Source organism: Stegostoma tigrinum, chromosome 1 (genome assembly GCF_030684315.1).
Source record: "Stegostoma tigrinum isolate sSteTig4 chromosome 1, sSteTig4.hap1, whole genome shotgun sequence".
Taxonomy (NCBI): Eukaryota; Metazoa; Chordata; class Chondrichthyes; order Orectolobiformes; family Stegostomatidae; genus Stegostoma; species Stegostoma tigrinum.
Window position 1 is genome coordinate 29,080,337 of NC_081354.1, and position 19,360 is coordinate 29,099,696.

Below are 19,360 nucleotides of genomic sequence, written 5' to 3' on the forward strand. Positions count from 1 at the left end.
TTCTGTGAAACGGTATCAAAATAGGTAATGCATTTGAAGCCGGACATTGGCAGTGGCTCCTAATAAATGACACCTGACAGTTGATTGTAGCGTCACAAACATGAAAGATTAAAATATATATCATGTTGGTGACGATAGGACATGAGGTGAACAGATTCAATCCACCTCATAAACCACCCTATTCCCAGAAACATAAAAGATTACAGGAGCAAAACGATGAGTTTCTCTGACTGAGGTATCCTCAAATTTGCCTGGGTAGGAGGGAAATTGTTGAAACTGGGTATCAATAATTCTCTCGGAGATGACGCCGTCAAAGACGTAAGATGTAGCTTTTTTCCCTAAGAGAAAAAGTTTTCGGTTCCCTCACTTCCTGTCTTAATCCTACCAAACCTAAAGCTCTCCATCACACAAACGGTGGCGGCGCTTCATCGGCCGACTAAGATGAAGCAGTGCGGGGTCTTAAGTGGCGTTGTCGCACTGACTTTTCTTACAGAGTTGGCCCGGGTTGTCTGTTTGGTTGAACCGGTTTGGGAGGTCGGGTCGCTGATATGAACAAGGTGACAGGCACCGGAATGTGAGAGAAAGCGGCGTGAGGAAATAAGGCGGAGGGAGCATTTGGAATGCTGTGTTGGAGTCTGAGCGCGAGGTCGGCAGCTGCCATGGTTTCCCTGGGTAAGTTGTGACACAGCATTCCTTTTTGGATCATTTAGATGCCGATGACTCGAGGCGCGATTGTTTCTGGCCTCCACATAATGACTTGCAACATTTTCACTTTTGATCTTATTTACTTTCTGTCAGCGTTGTCACACTCGTTATATCTTGCGATTTCTCGTAATATATTACAACCGATCCCGTTTAAAAACAAATGGTAATTTGTTAGCGACCGGGATGGCCAAAATACTGTGTCATGGTGTGGAAGAGTAGAAGTCAGCTAGATCGCTGAGACTTGGAGAAGTTTTTGGTCTGTTTATCAAATTAACTGGAACAGCAATCTAATTTATCTGACAACACCGGGCTTTATTTTGTTCGTCTGGCTATAATTTATTAGATCGAATTTGAATCCATGTTTCGAACAATATTTCCTCCAATCTGACCAGTAATATTATGATTCTACACGTATGTTCTTTAGCTAACTCGTCCCGCTCAAATAGAATCAATTCGGGCTAATTAATATAAACGTTACCAGTTGAACTGTGGCTTTGCTAATAAGGAATTTGCTTTTACAAGTAATAGTAATGGTTTCAATTTAGTCAGAAGCAAAATGCTGCAGATGCTGGAAATCTGAAACAGGAAAGGTGAAATACTCCGATCAGGCAATATCTGAATAAGAGTAACAGAGTTAACTTTCAAGTCGATTACATTTCATAAGAATTTAATTTAATTGCTACCATTGAAGGTGAGTGTGGGTAATGTTTGAAACCTGTTGGTTTGTTAGATTGTAACAATATATTGGAAGTTAACAGATTTTGGTGCAAGAGCTGTATACTGTATCCATTGTACCCAGTGTGGCTTCCTCTGGATTGGGGAAACCAAGCGGAGGCTTGGGGACCGCTTTGCAGAACACCTCCACTCAGTTCGCAATAAACAACTGCACCTCCCAGTCGCGAACCATTTTAACTCCCCCTCCCATTCTTTAGATGACATGTCCATCATGGGCCTCCTGCAGTGCCACAAGGATGCCACCCGAAGGTTGCAGGAACAGCAACTCATATTCCGCTTGGGAACCCTGCAGCCCAATGGTATCAATGTGAACTTCACCAGCTTCAAAATCTCCCCTTCCCCCACCGCATGCCACAACCAGCCCAGTTCGTCTCCCCCCACTGCATCACACAACCAGCCCAGCTCATCCCCTCCCCCCACTGCATCCCAAAACCAGCCCAGCCTGTCTCTGCCTCCCTAACCTGTTCTTCCTCTCACCCATCCCTTCCTCCCATCTCAAGCCACACATCCATTTCCTACCTACTAACCTCATCCCACCTCCTTGACCTGTCTGTCTTCCCTGGACTGACCTATCCCCTCCCTACCTCCCCACCTATACTCTCCTCTCCACCTATCTTCTTTTCTCTCCATCTTCGGTCTGCCTCCCCCCCCTCCCTATTTATTCCAGAACCCTCTCCCCATCCCCCTCTCTGATGAAGGGTTTAGGCCCGAAACGTCAGCTTTTGTGCTCCTGAGATGCTGCTTGGCCTGCTGTGTTCATCCAGCTCCACACTTTGTTAGCAAGGAAGAACTGATTATTTTTGTGAAGGATGCAAAAGATTCTGGAATTTTTTTTAAAGGATCCACAAATTAATTGACTTAATATTTTAGAATGTTATGGATTATTTGATTCAGAATGTTGTAGATTATACTGTTCCGGGCCGTATTGTCACATCTGTCAAAATATGAGCAAGGTTTTTAAAGCAGGTTATTGGACATGACCTGAAGTCTCCTCAGGGAGATGGAAGTTCTTTAATAAAAAAAAATATTTTTTTTCAGCTTTGTAGTTATGGAATATCAACCAGGCAGGGAAAAGCCTCAAGAAAGAGCTGGATAATTGTAATAACATTGTATTTAACACAACAAGACAAGGGTATGCACTGTACCAAGTATCCTTTCCACTTGTTTTGACACATTTTAGGCCTAGTTCACTTTGAATAACTGTAAGTTTGAATACAGTTCTTGTTCTGTAGAAACCTGGTTATAATTTGATGACATTAAAATAACATTTTATTGTGCATTTTCTTTAAATCTGTGTGGTCGGTATCAGAGACTAGGAATTCAGTGGGATCTATAATAGGGAACATAGCTTTTTAAAAAAATAAATATTGATTGTATACTCTACACATCTCTCCAAGTCAGTGACCTGTGGTGGCTACGGATCCACACTGCACCAGCAATCTCTTGGTACTTTCCCTAAACAAATATTTTCTTGTGTGTTCTTTGATGGCATGTTCATAGACATTTGACATTTGGCAGAATTACTTTTAAACTCAAGTTTGTTTAAATTCCACTTAGGGCCTTTGCAGCTCTTCTTTTGATCATGAGTAGCAAGGAGCCATTCTATTTTTTTTAAACTTTTTCTCTGGATATTATTATTCTTGTGTCCCACCACTACCCAGCTGAAGTTAATTCAATAGAGAGAAAATGTAGTCCTGGTGTGATCAAATCAGCACCATGTTAAACTAAGCAATGCACTGCTTGGATTTGCTTAATCCTTCTAGGTCACTTCAGATCTCAACAGTTAGTAATTTCCCAATACAAAGCTTTTATTTTGTGTGACGTCATAGCTGAGCAAACTTTTGAAACATTTGGATGTGGACTCACATGTTCATGACTTTTGTTTTCCCGTGTGTTCTCGGAAAATATTCACATGCTTCCAAGAACGTTTATCTGTCCTAACTTGCAATAAAACAGTAACAGCTACCTAAAGGAAATTAATACAACTCACATTAATAGAGTGACATGTATAAAGTAACGAAAAACTGGTCAAAGTTGGAGCATTTAAGGGCTGCTTTAAAAGGAGAAGAAGCAGAGAGCAGAATAATTATTCCGTCCTGATGGCGTTATGCTTCAGTGGAAAGCATGCATAATGCTCGAATGCAATAGCAGAAAAGCAAAGTTTTGAGCCCATTATAACTCTTCTTCAGAATCAAATGCTGCTTGACTGAATTAATCAGGGCTTTCTGTTTTTATCTACCGAGCATATAGGTACAGAATGCTATCTATACTAATCTCATGGAGGCATATAATTGTTTTTTGGGTAATATACATATCTTCATCTATTATCATAAGAAATGTCTGCCTTTTAAGTTTGGATCTGGTCAACTTTACATAAAGTGTCTTTCTAACTTCTCTAGAAACCAGCTTAGCAGAAGTGCAGAAAAACCAGATGAATGAGCAGAGGGGCGGATCGGGATGGAGGGGGGAATATTTCCATACCTCTTTTACGTTTGTTTTGATTTTTTAAAAATAGGATGTCAGAATTTAATTACGATACGATTCTATTATTTGCCTTTTGACTTTTTATTTTCTCAATCTCTCTGTTAGGCTCGGTTAGCTACCTCCTATGTAACAGTGTTGTATAGTAATCAACGATGGATAAAATCCTGGAAGCCCTCATCACCTCTTCACATCCCCTACCAGTGAAGAAGGGGATTGTGAAGAAAGTTGTAGATGCAGCCGAGAACTCAGTTGACCGAGAGCAATGCAAGGCGATGTTTGATCTAACAACACGATTAATTTTAACTGGAGAGGATGATTTCCAGAAACAAGTGGGTCATCAGGTACTTGATGCCTACGCCAGGTATCATCGTTGTGAATTTGAGGAATTCTTCAACAAGGGATTTATTCTAAATCTTCTGCAACAAGGTTATGGATCATTAGATAAGAAAGATATCGCCATCATTGACTATATCCACATGGGACTTAAACTTATTATGAGCTGCCCTTCTGTGCTTGAAATTTTTGGCTGCATGCACACTGAGGTACTTCGACTAGTTTGTGAAAGACCAGAGCCTTTGCTGTGTGCTAGGTTGAGTGAGTTGTTGTCTGACTTTGTACATTGCATCCCAAGAGGTAAATCAGCAGTACTGTTTTGCCAGCAGCTAGTAAGGACAATAAGTCACTTTCAATGCAATGCGACACAAGAAGAAGAGATCCGTGGATTTATTTCTCAGGTGAACAAAGTAAGCAATTTGCTGCAAAGCATTTGGAAAGCTGAGCCTGGTGCACTTTTGCCTTCTCTGCAAGAAGTGTTTGTGATAATCTCTGCTACAGGTAAGGAATACATCAGAAGAACAGTTATTTGTGTAGACTTGTTCAAACACTTAACTTTAAATGTTTTGAAAGGATATTGTGCCTTTTCCCCCATTTTTCCATTCTCCTTCTAAAAGTGAAAAATGTTTGTTAAGTACCAAGATACAACCATTCTTTGTGTCAGTAAACTAATCTGGCTGGTGTTGCTCCCTGTCCCCTGTGCCCTCTACTGGACTCAAATAAATGGAACTTCCCAGATAAAAAGAAATTCAATAAATGTCTTATGTTTCACAGTTCATTGAATTTCTAAGTTCTTTCCCTTTTTAGGGATGATTGGCAATAATATTTTGAGCTGTTAATCTATTTAATCATCAAATTATTGAGTCTAATTTTCAATTTTCCATCATACATAGATCAGTTATTGAATGCTTTCTTCCTGTGGTTTGTAATCAAGTTGATGCCCAACTTCTGCTTTGGGTTGTTTGACCAGACCAAAAAAAAAAGTCCTGCAACCTCTTGTTTTACAGATTCTTTATTTGAACCATCTATTGCCCTAGCAAGCCTCGTTCAGCACATCCCATTACAGATGATCACAGTTCTCATTCGAAGCCTGATCACCGATCAAAACGTTAAAGATGCCAGCATGACTTGTGCACTCTGCAGGTAAACACCGAACTTGCACTTAGGGAGCACCTGTCACATTCCCCAGATGGGCCAAACCACTTCTGATCCGTTGAATTGTTTGCTGACTTAGCAGTTCCTCTTATGTGGGCAAATATGGCTGCTTCCTTGTGCAGATACCGTTTTAAAACCCATGGTGATGATTAGTAATTGAGGAGGAGAAAAATTGAATTCATTAGGAGAAGTTCTTTTTTGAAATTTCCCCTGTGTGTAAATGGTGGGGGTAGATGCGATGTGAGTATGATTATAGAACAAGGATGGACATTGGCCAAGTGAAGCATCGTGGAAATGTGTATTTGTTCCCTTTAAAATATCAACTAGCTGCTGGGTCACGTCAAATTTTCAAAGTTGTGATAATTTTTTAATAGATAAGGATATCAACAACATGGAACAAAGGCAAGATTTGAGACATGGAAGCTGAGGTGTCGTTGAATGGCTGAGGGGCTGAATTAGATTTAGTTTTCAAAGACTTCCTGCATTGAGAGAGCATGAGGTTGACAAAGCACATGCTAATGAAGGAGTTGAAATGTCTATTCCTTTTCCAATAATGTGAAGCTAGCTATCCGAGATATCTTCAGACCATGGCTGATGGGGAAGGAGATAAAAAGGGTGAACATGCTTTTTTAGAGAATGGGGCCCAGGAAACTGAAGAGACAGCAGCTGCACCTGGTTGAATGGAGAGCAGATACAGCAGTTGTGGGCCAGAGGGAAGAGAATTCTGAAAAGGATGTGGGGATGGGGATGCTCTTGAGATAAGTGACTGAGGCACAGTCTTGAAAGTATTTAAACACAGGTAAGAGGATCAGAAGTTTAACTTCATAAAATGGAATTTTAAATTGACAATCTCAGACTGTGATTTTGGTCTTTGCTGTGGCAGGGATGTAAGCCTGGTTGAAGAGATTCAACCATTCAGCTGTGGGTACAATGGGCACTGCCTATCAAGATAGTGCCTATTCGCTTAAAATCAATATTTTTTGTCCTGTACTCTAAAGGACTGATATGCAAGATGAAAATCTTTAGAAAGGAAGCACCAATTTATATAGCGTAAGAGGTTGGCATGTTTGACATGGAGTTGCTGTCCGAATCGTGAGTTCCCCTTGGTAACTGATTAAATTCAAACCAGACAGGTCAACTCTGATCAGTCAGGGCATTGCCATTGGCATGGAGCAGAGATTGTGTGTCTCTGTAGCCTTTCACTCTGGGGGGAAAAAAGTGCAACGTGTGGACATCCAAAAAACAGGTGTATAACAGGTCTGTGTATAACTTACAGTACGTACAATTACACAGTTAACTCTCTCTTTAATCAATGTTAAATTCTGTACTACTCAGCAATTATTTTATATTTGAGACAAATTTATAAAAAAGACCAAATTAGGCATATAAGTAACATAGATTCACAGGAACCTTAATCAGCTATGTGTTGAATTTCTGCAAAAGTTTGACAGGCATTTACCAGTGTGCATTTCCAAATGTGTTGTTAAGGCTAAAGTGAGACACAATCGCATGATGAAATGTACTTTCATGTTGGATGAGATTGAATGGATTAATAGCAATGTTACTAATCCACGCTCTGCATTATGCTGTGTTTGGTCTGAAGAATCTGATCCATCTGTGCTGATACATTGCCTTGGTAGATGACCACAGAATGAATAATAGCTACTTGAAGCACACCTGCACTGTGAATTGCTTAAACAAAAGCAGTTTTGTGAAAGAAGCTGGAAGAGGTGGTATTACTTGAATAATCTCTGGGTTGATGCGTTTGAATATGACTTTTAGAACTGAAATGTCAAAAATCTGTGGTTCATCAATTGTTTACAAGAAGACTTGTGGAAAGTGAATAAAACATTTACGAAAGAGAAGAAATGGTTCTCATTATTTTAACTGCTAGAATAGCTAGTTTGAAAGCAGTCCTGTGCTGCAGGTGGACCAGTAACAACTTTTGAACTGTAGTTTTTGAGTGCACTTGTGTTAGGACAGTGGAATAAAAAATGTACAGAAAGCTTGCAGCAAGAAAATCTCTCTGTTCTGAAAAAAGCAGGAGAAAACCTTAAAGAAGAACCAGTTTCAGGGATCTGTTTCTTAGTTGAAATATTGCAGGGAATCTGCCAAAGTGAAATATCAGGATTTCTAACTGACTCTAATCTGAACTCCAGTCTGATTTGAGGATTTCATCTTTTCTATGGCTTTCAGCATCTCCATCGTGTAAGCTGAAAATTGACTGACTGGACTATAAGAGGTTTTCCCATTTTTATCTGTTGAGTTTGGACTGTTAGTCTACTGTGGAATTTATTTCTCCCATTCTTTCTGCTTTTGTTTTAAGAAACCCATATTATTTCTTTAGAGTTGATGTCAGTTGTGTGAATGTCTGTTGGGATTAAGGAGCTAGAACCCCTACAATGTAGAAACAGGCCATTCAGCTCATTGAGTCAACTTTGGAACACCCTAATTTCCTCCCCCTCCCCTGAACACCACACCATCACCATATCCCAGAACCCTGCATTTCCTACACCTAATCCACCTAACCTACATATCCCTGGACACAATGGGCAATGTTCACCACAAAGAAAATAAGTATCTTTACTTTCAAAGTGTTCTATCCCTGTGGACGTTTGCTACTGATGTAGAAAACATTTCATCTTCCAACCACAAATAATTCATGTCTTGATGAACACATATCAAGATGATAGCATGGTTAGAAACCATGGATGGGGTCTAAATTTCACAGAAATTGTCGTGAAGAGAAGGCAGATTTAGCATTTTGGGTCCAGTGACCCTTCTTCAGAACTACCAGAATGTCAGAAACTAGTTATAAAGAAGGGTCACTGAACCTGGAACATTGACTCTGCTTTCTCTCCACAGGTGTTGCCATATCTGCTGGGTTGCTTCAGCAATTCCTGCCTTTGTTTCAAATTTCCTGTAGTTATTTGTTTTATTTTTGGGTCTAATCATTTCTGGGTTTATATTTTTATGTCCTTTTAGAATGATTGACTGGCTGTCCTGGCCGTTAGCTCATCATGTCGAAACCTGGGTGATCGCACTGCTCAAAGGACTGGCTTCAGTCCAGAAGTTCACTATCCTCATAGATGTCACTCTACTTAAAATCGAACAGGTAAATGGGGTGATGAAGCATGTGCATCTATTCTTTGAAGAGGACATGAAAAATGATACTCCCAATGTGACTGTATGAATGCTAATGCAGAGATGTTCATTAGATTCAACAATCGTTTGGAACGTTACCAGGATAAATTTTATATAAGCATGTGTGTGAATTCATAGCACACATATCTGTTCATATTACCATCAGCTTCTTCTAAAGAAACTGCAAGTATATGTATATAAAGAACAGCATATTTAATAGTAAATTATACTGCTCACACTTTCACACTTGCATCATTAATGATGCAACAGCTCTTTTATTTAAATTCATTCATGGGGCATAAGCGTCACTGTTTGGCCAGCATTTATTGCCCGTCCCTAGTTGCCCTTAAAAGGGTGATGTTGAGCTGCCTTTTCAACCGCCGCAGTCCACATGCTGTATGTTGACCATAATGCTGTCAGGGATGGAATTCCAGGATTTTGACCCAGCAACAGTGAAGGAATGGCAATACATTTCGAAGTCAGGCTGGTGAGTGGCTTGGAGGAGAACCTGGAGGTGGCGGTGTTCCCATATATCTGTTATCCTTGTCCTGATAGATTGAAGTGGTTGTGTGTTTGGAAGGTGGTGTCTAAGGATCCTTGGTGAATTTATGCCGTGCATCTGTAGATATTATGCACTGCTGCCACTGTGTATTGGTGGTGGAGGGATTGTCGCTGCGCCATTCAAGCAAGCTGCTTTGCCTGGATGGTGTCAAGCTTCTGAGTGTTGTTGAAGCTGCACTCATCCAGGCAAGTGGAGGGTGTTCCAAAACTCCTGATCTGTCCCTCGTAAATGATGGATGGGTTTTGGGGAGTCAGTAGGTGAGTTACATGCCACAGTATTCCTAGTCTCTGACTTGCTTGTGTAGTCACTGTGGTTTTTGTGGTGAGTCAAGGTGAGCATCAGGCCATTGGTACCCCTAGAATGTTGATAGTGGGGGATTCAGTGACGGTAATGGCATTGAATGTCCAGGGGTAGTGGTTAGATCATCTCTTATTGGATATAGTCATAGCCTGGCATTTTTGTGGCATGAATATTACTTGCCACTTTTCAGCCTGAGCCTGAATATTGTCCAGACCTTGTTGCATTTGCACATGAACTCCTTCTGTATCAGAGAAGCTGCAAATAGCACTGAACGTTATGCAATTATTGCCAAGCATCCTCACTTCTGACCTTATGGTGGAAGGAAGATTATTGAAGCAGCTGAAGATGGTTGGGCCTCAGACATTACCCTGAGGGGCTCCTGCATAAATGTCCTGGCGCTGCGATGACTGACCCCAAACGACAATCACCATCCAAGTGCCAGATATGATTCCAACCAGTGGTAAGTTTGCCTTCAATACCTATTGATTCTAATTTTGCTAGGGCTGCTTGATGCCAGACTTGGTCTATTGATGTCAAGGGCTGTCACTCTCACCTCACTCTTGAAAATAATGAATCTTAAAGATTTAACGATTGCATCGCATCACTTCAGAAGGAGTTGCCTTGTTGAACAATCAGTGTTTGGAACACTTTCGGTGGTTGAAATTACTTGGTATGCTAATTTATATGGAAAAGTAGAATAGTACCAACATTTAAAGTAATACAGAAAATCTGAGAAGTAGCAAGAAAAAAAATAATACATTGCAATAATATTTTAGTAAAGTAGAATGCTGAACACATTGCTACCTAGGAACTGAAGTTATTTTTCCCCTAATTGACTGATACCTAAGGAATTTCATATCAGTGAAAGCAGAGTTTTTCCCATGTTGCTAAATGAGTTAAACTGTTTTATAGCCTCAGTATGATTTCAAACAAAAATGAAACAATACTACAGGCAAGTAAGCATGATAATAGCTACAGGAATATGCTGTTGTAATATTTGTGCCTGGAAATAACACTTTATCTAATATCCTTTTTAATCTTGCACTTGGTGTTTGCTGCAAGGTCAAAATTTATTGTACTTGCGCTGTTTGCTCTGTGCCAACAGCTACTACGTAAATGGCATAAATTGTTCCTGAAACATTTACTTTTATTTACCATTCAGTGAGCTTGTATTTGTAGTTATCAGAAGTCTTGTGAATTTCAAAATGAGAATTTGCAGTCAAAATAGCTTAAGATTTTAATTGGATTTAACCAAAATTGCAGATGCTTTTGCATTTTTCCTCACTGTCCCAAAGCTTCAGATCAGCAAAGAATTGCAGTATTTATGGGTTTGAGTTTGCCATTTGTAAATAATTATAATGCTGATGAATTATATTTGTAAGTGGGGTCTCCAGTTGGGGTTGGAGGGGGGCAAAAGAGGCACGCTGGACGGTCTCTGGTACTGAGATTCAATCTTTGGTCTGCACTAGGATAGCAGATGTCAGTAAAGCTCTGTTGCAGGCTTTTGCCCTGGTGTCAGTGTCCCTGAATCATTAAGAAGGAAATTGACTGGGTTCTTTGCTCTTGCTTGCTGTCATTGTTATCTTCTGAGAGTACAAATATGAATGTAGGTGACAGCTAGTCAAAAGATTTTGAACCATTCAAATGCAAACTTTTGTGTGACTAATGACCACATACTGAGGTACCAAAGGCTGGCTGATGTCCAGTGGATGCAAGCAAAAGGTCAATGTCTTCAGTAGTCCGACTGGAGTAAACAAATTAGTGGGGAAAATAGTTATTTCGTGGCTACTTATTGGTGAATATATTTTCTATGCCAGGTATTTCATCGTCTTTGGTATCCTATTGTGAGACCTGGTGCTTTAACAGTTCTTTCCCACATGCTGCTCAGTTTTCAACATTCTCCAGAAGCCTTTCACTTAGTAAGTAATCCTACTTGTACTATTTAGAAAGCAAAACTTATTAGTTTTTTTTAACTTGTTAGTTTTCAATTATGGTTCATACGTTTACTTTCTGTGTGATTCTACTTTACTTCAGACTTCAGAAAATATTTGTAAGCTGATTTGCATGAGAAACAAGTAAAAAATAAACTAGTCAAAATTAAGAACATTTGTTATATATTGCAGTAGCTGGCTCTGTTATGAACGCTAACTATTCTTGTCTATTTTATGTTGGTTCATTCAAGAAGTAAATGCCAATATTAAAATTAAACCTGAGAATCTTGAACTTGATACACTGAATTAGGAACATTTGAGAAAATTTGTAGAAGGGTTTAGCCCTGTTAAGCAATCAGCAGAGTAGATGTAAGTTAGATTTGACATTGATAAATATATTAGCGATGGGTAGAGAGGGTACAGCGAATGGAATGTGAAGCAGAAATTGATTGTTTCATTCTCCGGATAATAGTTTCCTTGAAGCAGTGTGTTTTAAAATTCTGGATGATCTAGCAAGAGCAGTAGAGCCTGTAGAAATTATGTTAAGATTCTGCAGTGAGCTCTTGGCCCACGGTGTTAACTCTGTGCTAAGTTCCACTTACCCACACTACAAAAGAAAAATATTATATGAATTTGGGAGACATTTGAGATGCAATCAGATATTACATAGTGTGCAATGAGGATTGACTCCACATGAAGTTAGTAATATCTGCTTCCAGTGCCACTTGCTAGTGAAGGTAGGAATAGGAGGGTAGAGCAGATGAATGTATGGCCGAGGAACTGTTGCAGAGGAGAAGGATTCACATTTTTGGAACATTGGAGTGTCTTTTGGGGTAGAAGTGACCTGTATAAGAAAGACGAATTGCACCTGAATGGGAAGGGGATTAATATACTGGCGGGGAGATTTGTTAGAGCTGCTGAGGAGTATTTAAACTAGTAAGGCGGGGGGTGGACTCGGACCCAGGGATATGGAGACAAAAGAGGTCAGTCTGAGATCAACCATGAAACCCCTTCGACTGTGTCTCTCGCTTTTCCCGCAACTCATCCCTCACAACCCCTCCCCCCAATAATAACCAAAACAGAATCCCCCTCATCCTCACGTACCACCCCACGAACCTCCAGATCCAACGCATCATCCTCCGACACTTCTGCCATCTGCAATCTGACCCCACTACCAAAGACATTTTTTCCCTCCCCACCCTATCTGCTTTCCAGAGGGACCACTCTGTCCGTGACTCCCTTGTCTACTCCACACTCCCCACCAGCCACACCACCCCCAGCACTTTTCCCTGCAACTGCAGTAAGTGCTACACCTGCCCCTACGCCACCCCCCGCCCCCCCCCCCCCGCCCCATCCCAGGCCCCAGGACCACTTTCCACATCAAGCGGATGTTCACCTGCACATCTGCTAATGTGGTATACTGTATCCGCTGTTCCTGTTGTGGCCTTCTCTACTTCGGGGAAACCAAGCAGAGGCTTGGGGACCGCTTTGCGCAACACCTACACTCGGTTCGCACCAAACAACTGCACCTCTCAGTCACAAACCATTTCAACTCCCCCTCCCACTTCTTGGACGACATGTCCATCCTGGGCCTCCTGCATTGCTGCAACAGTGCCACCCAAAGGTTGCAGGAACAGCATCTCATATTTCACTTGGGAACCCTGCAACCGCATGGTATCAATGTGGACTTCACAAACTTCAAAATCTCCCCTACCCCGACCACATCCCAAAACCAGCCCAGCTTGTCCCTGCCTCCATAACCATTCCTCCCATCTCAAGCCCCACCCCCCATCTTCTACCCTCTAACCTCATCCCACCTCCTTGACCTGCCTGTCCTCCCTGGACTGACCTATCCCCTCCCTAACTCCCCACCTACATTCACCTTCACTGGCTCTAACACCACCTCTTTGACCTGTCTGTCTCCGCTCACCCTATCTTCTCCTTTATCCACCTTCTGTCCGCCTCCCCCCTCTATTTATTTCAGAATCCCCTTCCCCTCCCCCATTTCTGAAGAAGGGTCTAGGCCCGAAACTTCAGCTTTTGTGCTCCTCTGATGCTGCTTGGCCTGCTGTGTTCATCCAGCTCTCCAACCTGTTATCTCAGATTCTCCAGCATTGGCAGTTCCTACTATCCCTAAAAGAATAATAGGGTGGTTATGGTAGGAGATTTTAAACTTTCCAAACACAGACTGGGACTACCATAGTGTTAAGGGCTTGGACAGAGACAAATTTATTAAATGTGTACAAGAACATTTTCTGAATCAGTAAGTGGATGTGCCTACTAGAGAAGGAGCAAAACTTGACTCTTTTCTTGGGTAATAAGGCAGGGAAGGTGAGTGGGGTGTCAGTGGGGGAGCACTTGGGGGCCTGTAACCATAGTTTTATTAGTTTTAAAATCATGATGGAAAAGAATAGACCAGATCTAAACGTTCAAGTTCTCAATTGGAGGGAGGCCAATTCTGATGGTATTAGGCAAGAACTTTCAAAAAATGATTAGGGGTGGATATCTGCAGGTAAAGCGATGGCTGGAAGATGACCTAACAAGAGGCCAGAGACAGTGTGTTCCTGTTAGGGTGAAGGACAAGGCTGATAGGTGTAGAGAATGCTGGATGACTAAAGAAATTGAGGTTATGGTCAAGAATAAGAAGGAAGCATATGTCAGGTACAGATAGTAAGAATCGAGTGAATCTCTGGAGGAGTATGAAGGCAGTAGGAGTTTCCTTAAGAGGTAAATCAGGAGGGTGAGAAGGGGATATGAGAGCTTTGGCAAGTAGGGGTGAGGAGAATCGAGAGGGTTCTACAAATACATTAAGGACAAAAGGGAGAGGAAAAGGGCCTTTTTAAAGATCAGCAAGGCCACCAATGTGTGAAACCGTAGGAGATGGGGGAGACACTACACGAGTATTTGGCATCAGTGTTTACTGTGGAAAACGACATGGAAAATAGAGAACGTGAGGAAGTAACTGGCGACATTTTAGAAATATGTCCACATAAGAGGAGGGTGCTGGATGTCTTAAAACACATGACAATGGTTAAATCACCCGGACCTGATCAGATGTCCCCTAGATGTCTGTGGGAAGCTAGGGAAGTGATTGCTGGCGCCTTGCTGAGGTATTTGTATCATCGACAGCCACAAGCGAGGTGCCAGAAGACTGGAGCTTGGCGAATGTGGTGCCACCATTTCAGAAAGATTGTAAGGAAAAGCCAGGGGACTGAAGATAGGTAAGCCTGACATAGGTGGTGGGCAAGTTGTAGGAGACAATCCTGAGGGACAAGATTTACATGTATTTGGAAAGACAGGGACTGATTAGAGATAGTCAGTATGGCTTTGTGTGTGGGAAATCATGTCTCATGAACTTGATTGTGTTTTTTTTGAAGAAGTAATGAAGAGGACTGACCATGGCAGAGCAGTAGACATGATCTGTATAGGCTTCAGTAAGGCGTTTGATAAGATTCCTCATGATAGACTGGTTAGCAAGGTTAGATCACACGGAATAGACGGAGAACAAGACATTTGGATACAGAACTGGCTGGAAGGTAGAAGACAAATGGTGGTGATGCAAGGTTCCTTTTCAGACTGGAGGCTTGTGACCACCACAAGGATCGGTGCTGCGTCCACTGCATTGTGTCATTTATGAAAATGGTTTTGATGTGAACATAGGAGGCATAGTCGGTAAGTTTGCAGGTGAAAACAAAATTGGAGGAGTAGCGGATAGTAAAGAAGGCTACCTCAGAGTACAATGGGATCTTGAACTGATGGGTCAATGGACCGAGGAATGGCAGATAGAGTTTAATTTAGATAAATGTGACGTGCTGTATTTTGCAAAGGCGAATCAAAGCACTTAATGGTAAGGTCCTGGGCAGTGTTGCTGAACAAAGTGCAGGTGTGGAGTGCAGGTTCATTGTTCTTTAAAAATTCAGTTACAGGTAGTTGAGATAGTGAAGAAGATATTTGGTATGCTCGCCTTTATTGGTCAGTGCATTGAGTATAGGAATTTGGAGGTCATAATGCAGCTGTACGGGGACATTACTTAGGTCACTTTTGGAATATTGCATGCAATCCTGGTGTCTGTGCTGTAGGAAAGATGTTGTGAAACTTGAAAGGTTCAGAAAAGATTTGCAAGGATGGTGCGAGGGTTGGAGGTCTTGAGCTATCGGAAGAGGCCAAATAGATTTGGGCTACTTTCTTTGGAGCGTTGGAGGCTGAGGGTTGACGTTATAGACGTTTATAAAATCATGAGGAATCTTTTCCCTGGGGTGGGGGGAGTCCAAACGAGAGGGCATAGCTTTAAAGTGAGGGGGGAAAACATTTTAAACGGACCTAAGGGACACCTTTCACTCAGAGGATGGTGCATGTGTGTAATGAGCTGCCAGAGGAAGTGGTGGAGGCTGGTACAATTACAACATTCAAAATGCACTTGGATGGGTATATGAATCACAAGGTTTTAGAGGGAAATGGGCCGAATGCTGGCAAATGGGACTAGATTTATTTAGGATATCTAGTCAGCACGGACAAGTTGGACCAAAGGGTTTGTTCCCGTGCTGAATATCTCTATGACTATGACTGTATATATAGGAGGCAAGTGTTCAGGAATATTTAGAGACAGACAAGTTTGACAGTGTGTAAATTAGACGTAAGTGGTTAACAGGAACTTGGTGGAACTATGTGAAATATCAAAGTGACATAGGAATGGTAAATCAAAAACCTTGCCTCACAGTAATCAGTACAAAAGACCTAAAATTGGTGAAAAGGAAACTTAAAAATTAATTTTAAAGAGAACTTTATTCATTGATGTACTAATCCATCTTGTCATAAAACAAAAAAAGGAATGAAAATAAGTTTGGGTACTGTAATTGAAATTGTAGGAACAGCTTTGACAGATGAACTTGATTGGCCAAATAACCATATTGCATCCTTGATTTTGTTTTTAAAACTGTTTGCTGTTTTTCACTGCTTTTTCAAAATGTACTAGACAAAATTATAAAACAAACAGATCAGAGAAAAACAGAACTGATTCAGCAGCATTTGTATGGAGAAAGAATCAGGTTAACATTGTCATTTGACAAAACTACAAGATGATCTAAATTTGAACATAGAAAAGCAATTTCCTTTTTCCCCTAAATTTGCTGCATTTTAAATAATAATTTAAATAAATAACAAGTGTATGAATGTTTAGCAGATGACATACTAAAATTACTACTTTTCAGTTCAAGTGACTATTTTGTGGGGAAGCACAGCAATCATTCTGCAACTAAAATTACACAAACAGGCAGAGTTAAATAACTATGAATTATTACATATATGCAGTAAATTAATGTTTTCAGATTTACTCTGTTAATGAAATTACATTCCAATAAACTGAAGAAAAATAACAAATTCCAGTCTTGCCTTTAATGGAACTTGGAGTGGGGTGCTGTTCCTTTCCAGATCTTTTAGCTCACTGTAAAGAAAAAACCTGAGTGTTAATAATTAGAAACAAGAAATGTGAACATTGAGACATATATTACCTTGTCAGCATGCTAAATTCTCTGTTTGCTGATGCAACACTTGAGACTATTCCTCAATGTTATTCTCCACATTAGCTTCTTCCTGTGTTAAAATTAGATTTATTGCAGGTGGCGACAACCCTGTTGAATACAACATAGTGTGAACCTAGGTAAAAACACTGGAGCCCAAAGTTGCTGCAGCATTAAAATTCGGAAGCTAAGGTTAGCAAAGCTGCTGATTGGTACATGATAAGATTGTGACTGATTTTACGTGAATAGTCACCTCCGACAACAGATGGATGACTGGATGACACAAAGATTCATTGTGATTTTTGAGCAGCAATGGCAAATCACAGTAGGTTTGAAAATTGCAACCTTGCTTGTATTTCTTGCTAGTGTTTGGGAGTTGCATTTTCCAGTCTATAAACAACAGGATGAAACTTAGAACTGGAGGTCAGTATCAGAAAGCTTTCAGAGGAGATATTATTTGATTCAGGGTACATAGAAAATCTACCTAGAGTATTGTCATGATGATGAGCAAGATGTGATGATGTTAGAACTAAATTTATGGATTGTATTTATATTGATTAATTAAATTTTACAATGGGGTGAGTAAGCAGCTATCATGGCAACAATACTTTGTCTGCCGTGTAACAAAATTGTCTGGGAAGGAATGGAATTGTGATATAATTGGATAACAAATTTAGCCAATTAGAAGGAAAATAATTGACAAATGTCACAATTTGACAGCAATGGATTACTAGGATAAGCAAGAGGAATGTTACTTTTTCATGTGTAGATTAATGGCATTTTACATGTGAAGTTCTATAATCTCTCCACAGATTGTTCCTCACATTATAAAACTAGTTCAGTTCTTGAAAGATGAAGATTCGCCTACCAGTAAAATCTTCCTTGTGCAGTTGACTGAGTTAGTGCATTGTATGATCTATCAGTATTCTGGGTTCCCTGATCTCTACGAACCTATCATTGAAGCCATTAAGGTAAGAACTTGAGAGCTAATGATGGGAAATATTTCTGGCTGAATTTATCGGCTGCTATGATTTAGTATCCCATCTCCAGTTAAGAGGTCGGGGGAACCAACCCACCCACCTCCCCCGACCCCTCCACCCCTCAGCCATTTAATAACCACTTCAAGATGAGACCTCTGTTCCTGAACTTGTTGGGGGGGATGTGTAGTAGGGGGTAGCGCAGTGGAATTCTACTTCTGAATGCTGCTGACTAGTCTAATCTACCGGCAATTCTGTGGTCCTTCCACAACCAGTTAGAGCTCAGGCTGTGCCACCATGCCAAGATGCCCAATTTGCACGTGGTTGGGAGTCTTGGAGAGAAGATTAAAGGTGGTGAGAGACAGTGTTCAAGAGGCCGGGAAACGCGTTAAAGCAGGTATGATCGTTGTAATGTGTCCTTGGTGAGCCAGTGGGGCCCACAGAGAACGTTCCCCATCTTTCCCTTCCCCACCCTGCCCAACACCAGTCTGTGCAGCTAATGCTACTGGGCATCCTATGTAATGTATCATCCCACACGGTAGGCAGAATGCCAGTAGTAGTGAGATGTTTCACTTAATGGGTCATTAATGGGCCACATGAGGTCCTCATTAGGCCCAAAGGTGAATCATCCATCCCTCCCCCACTGGGTTTGAAATTTCAGACATGTTAGAGACAGACAGCTGGGTTACCACCCTAATACTATTAGGTCACAAACAAACCAAATTGCAGCTTCTTGGAAGGCAGTGGAAATTAATTGCAATAACTTAGTGTTTATCTGTTCTGAATTTATGCTGACCTTGGCTTTCATGGAAATCCAAGAATCATATTTTGCTTTTAACGTCTATTCGCTGTACATGATGTTATAATACAATTCGAATAATCACTTCTTTTTTAGAGGAAAAGCTTTTCAGAAATATGATACATAAATATAATATATATTTAGAATTCTCATGAGTTGCCTCATTTAAGTTGGACAGCACTCGAAGTAAAAGAATTGCAAAAAATGAACTGGTCAGCATGTGAGAAAGCAAGATGGGTTAATGTTTTGAATCAGAGCACTTTGAACTATTAAGCTACCTTTCACTTCAACAGCTGATTGACCTTTGTCAGGAAACTCAATTATTTTCTGCATCCTCCATAAAATCCACCCTTACTCCAGCTTTTTGCTATCCTATGCTTTACTTGGATTGGATGTTGGAAGTTAATGACAGTGTCACCAGTGTTTAACACTGAAAAAGTGGAATTGCTGGAAGTCCTTTCGAAGGCAAATTAATTTTATTGTCTTAATTGAATTAAAATGGTGTGGGTTTTTGTAGAAAACATAGCTTAATTTGTATAAGAAATAGCACAGTGGAAGTAAAGCAAAGATTTGGATTAAGAAAAGCTATTGGACTGTTATGTTGGTTGTTCTCCCCGTTCATAAACACTGTAAGTAGAACCTTATCAGGTGTACTTAAATTGGAAACTTTTAACATATCTACAATTCAAAAAATCTTGCAACCAATAGTGCTTTTCAAT

The 19,360-nt window shown here is 40.7% G+C and overlaps 1 protein-coding gene and 1 long non-coding RNA gene across 3 annotated transcripts in view; one reads left to right on the plus strand and one right to left on the minus strand.

Moving 5' to 3' along the window:
* The first annotated feature begins 392 nt into the window (after window positions 1–392).
* Window positions 393–19,360, plus strand: part of usp38 (ubiquitin specific peptidase 38) — a 38,899-nt gene continuing 19,931 nt past the window's right edge. Inside the window, exons 1-6 of one of the 2 annotated variants that reach the window (XM_048547791.2) lie at window positions 395–672; window positions 4,030–4,758; window positions 5,265–5,400; window positions 8,398–8,527; window positions 11,236–11,337; window positions 17,678–17,836. In XM_048547791.2, the coding sequence (XP_048403748.1) occupies window positions 4,077–4,758; window positions 5,265–5,400; window positions 8,398–8,527; window positions 11,236–11,337; window positions 17,678–17,836 (1,209 nt within the window). In that variant the 5' untranslated portion in view covers window positions 395–672; window positions 4,030–4,076. Of the gene's footprint in view, window positions 673–4,029; window positions 4,759–5,264; window positions 5,401–8,397; window positions 8,528–11,235; window positions 11,338–17,677; window positions 17,837–19,360 lie in introns of both variants that reach the window. The other variant, XM_048547877.2, reaches the window with a different exon arrangement.
* LOC132207440 (uncharacterized) overlaps window positions 16,203–19,360 on the minus strand; it is a 40,091-nt gene continuing 36,933 nt past the window's right edge. Inside the window, exon 3 of the long non-coding RNA XR_009443465.1 lies at window positions 16,203–16,789. This is a non-coding gene — a long non-coding RNA (uncharacterized LOC132207440). The remainder of the gene's footprint in view (window positions 16,790–19,360) is intronic.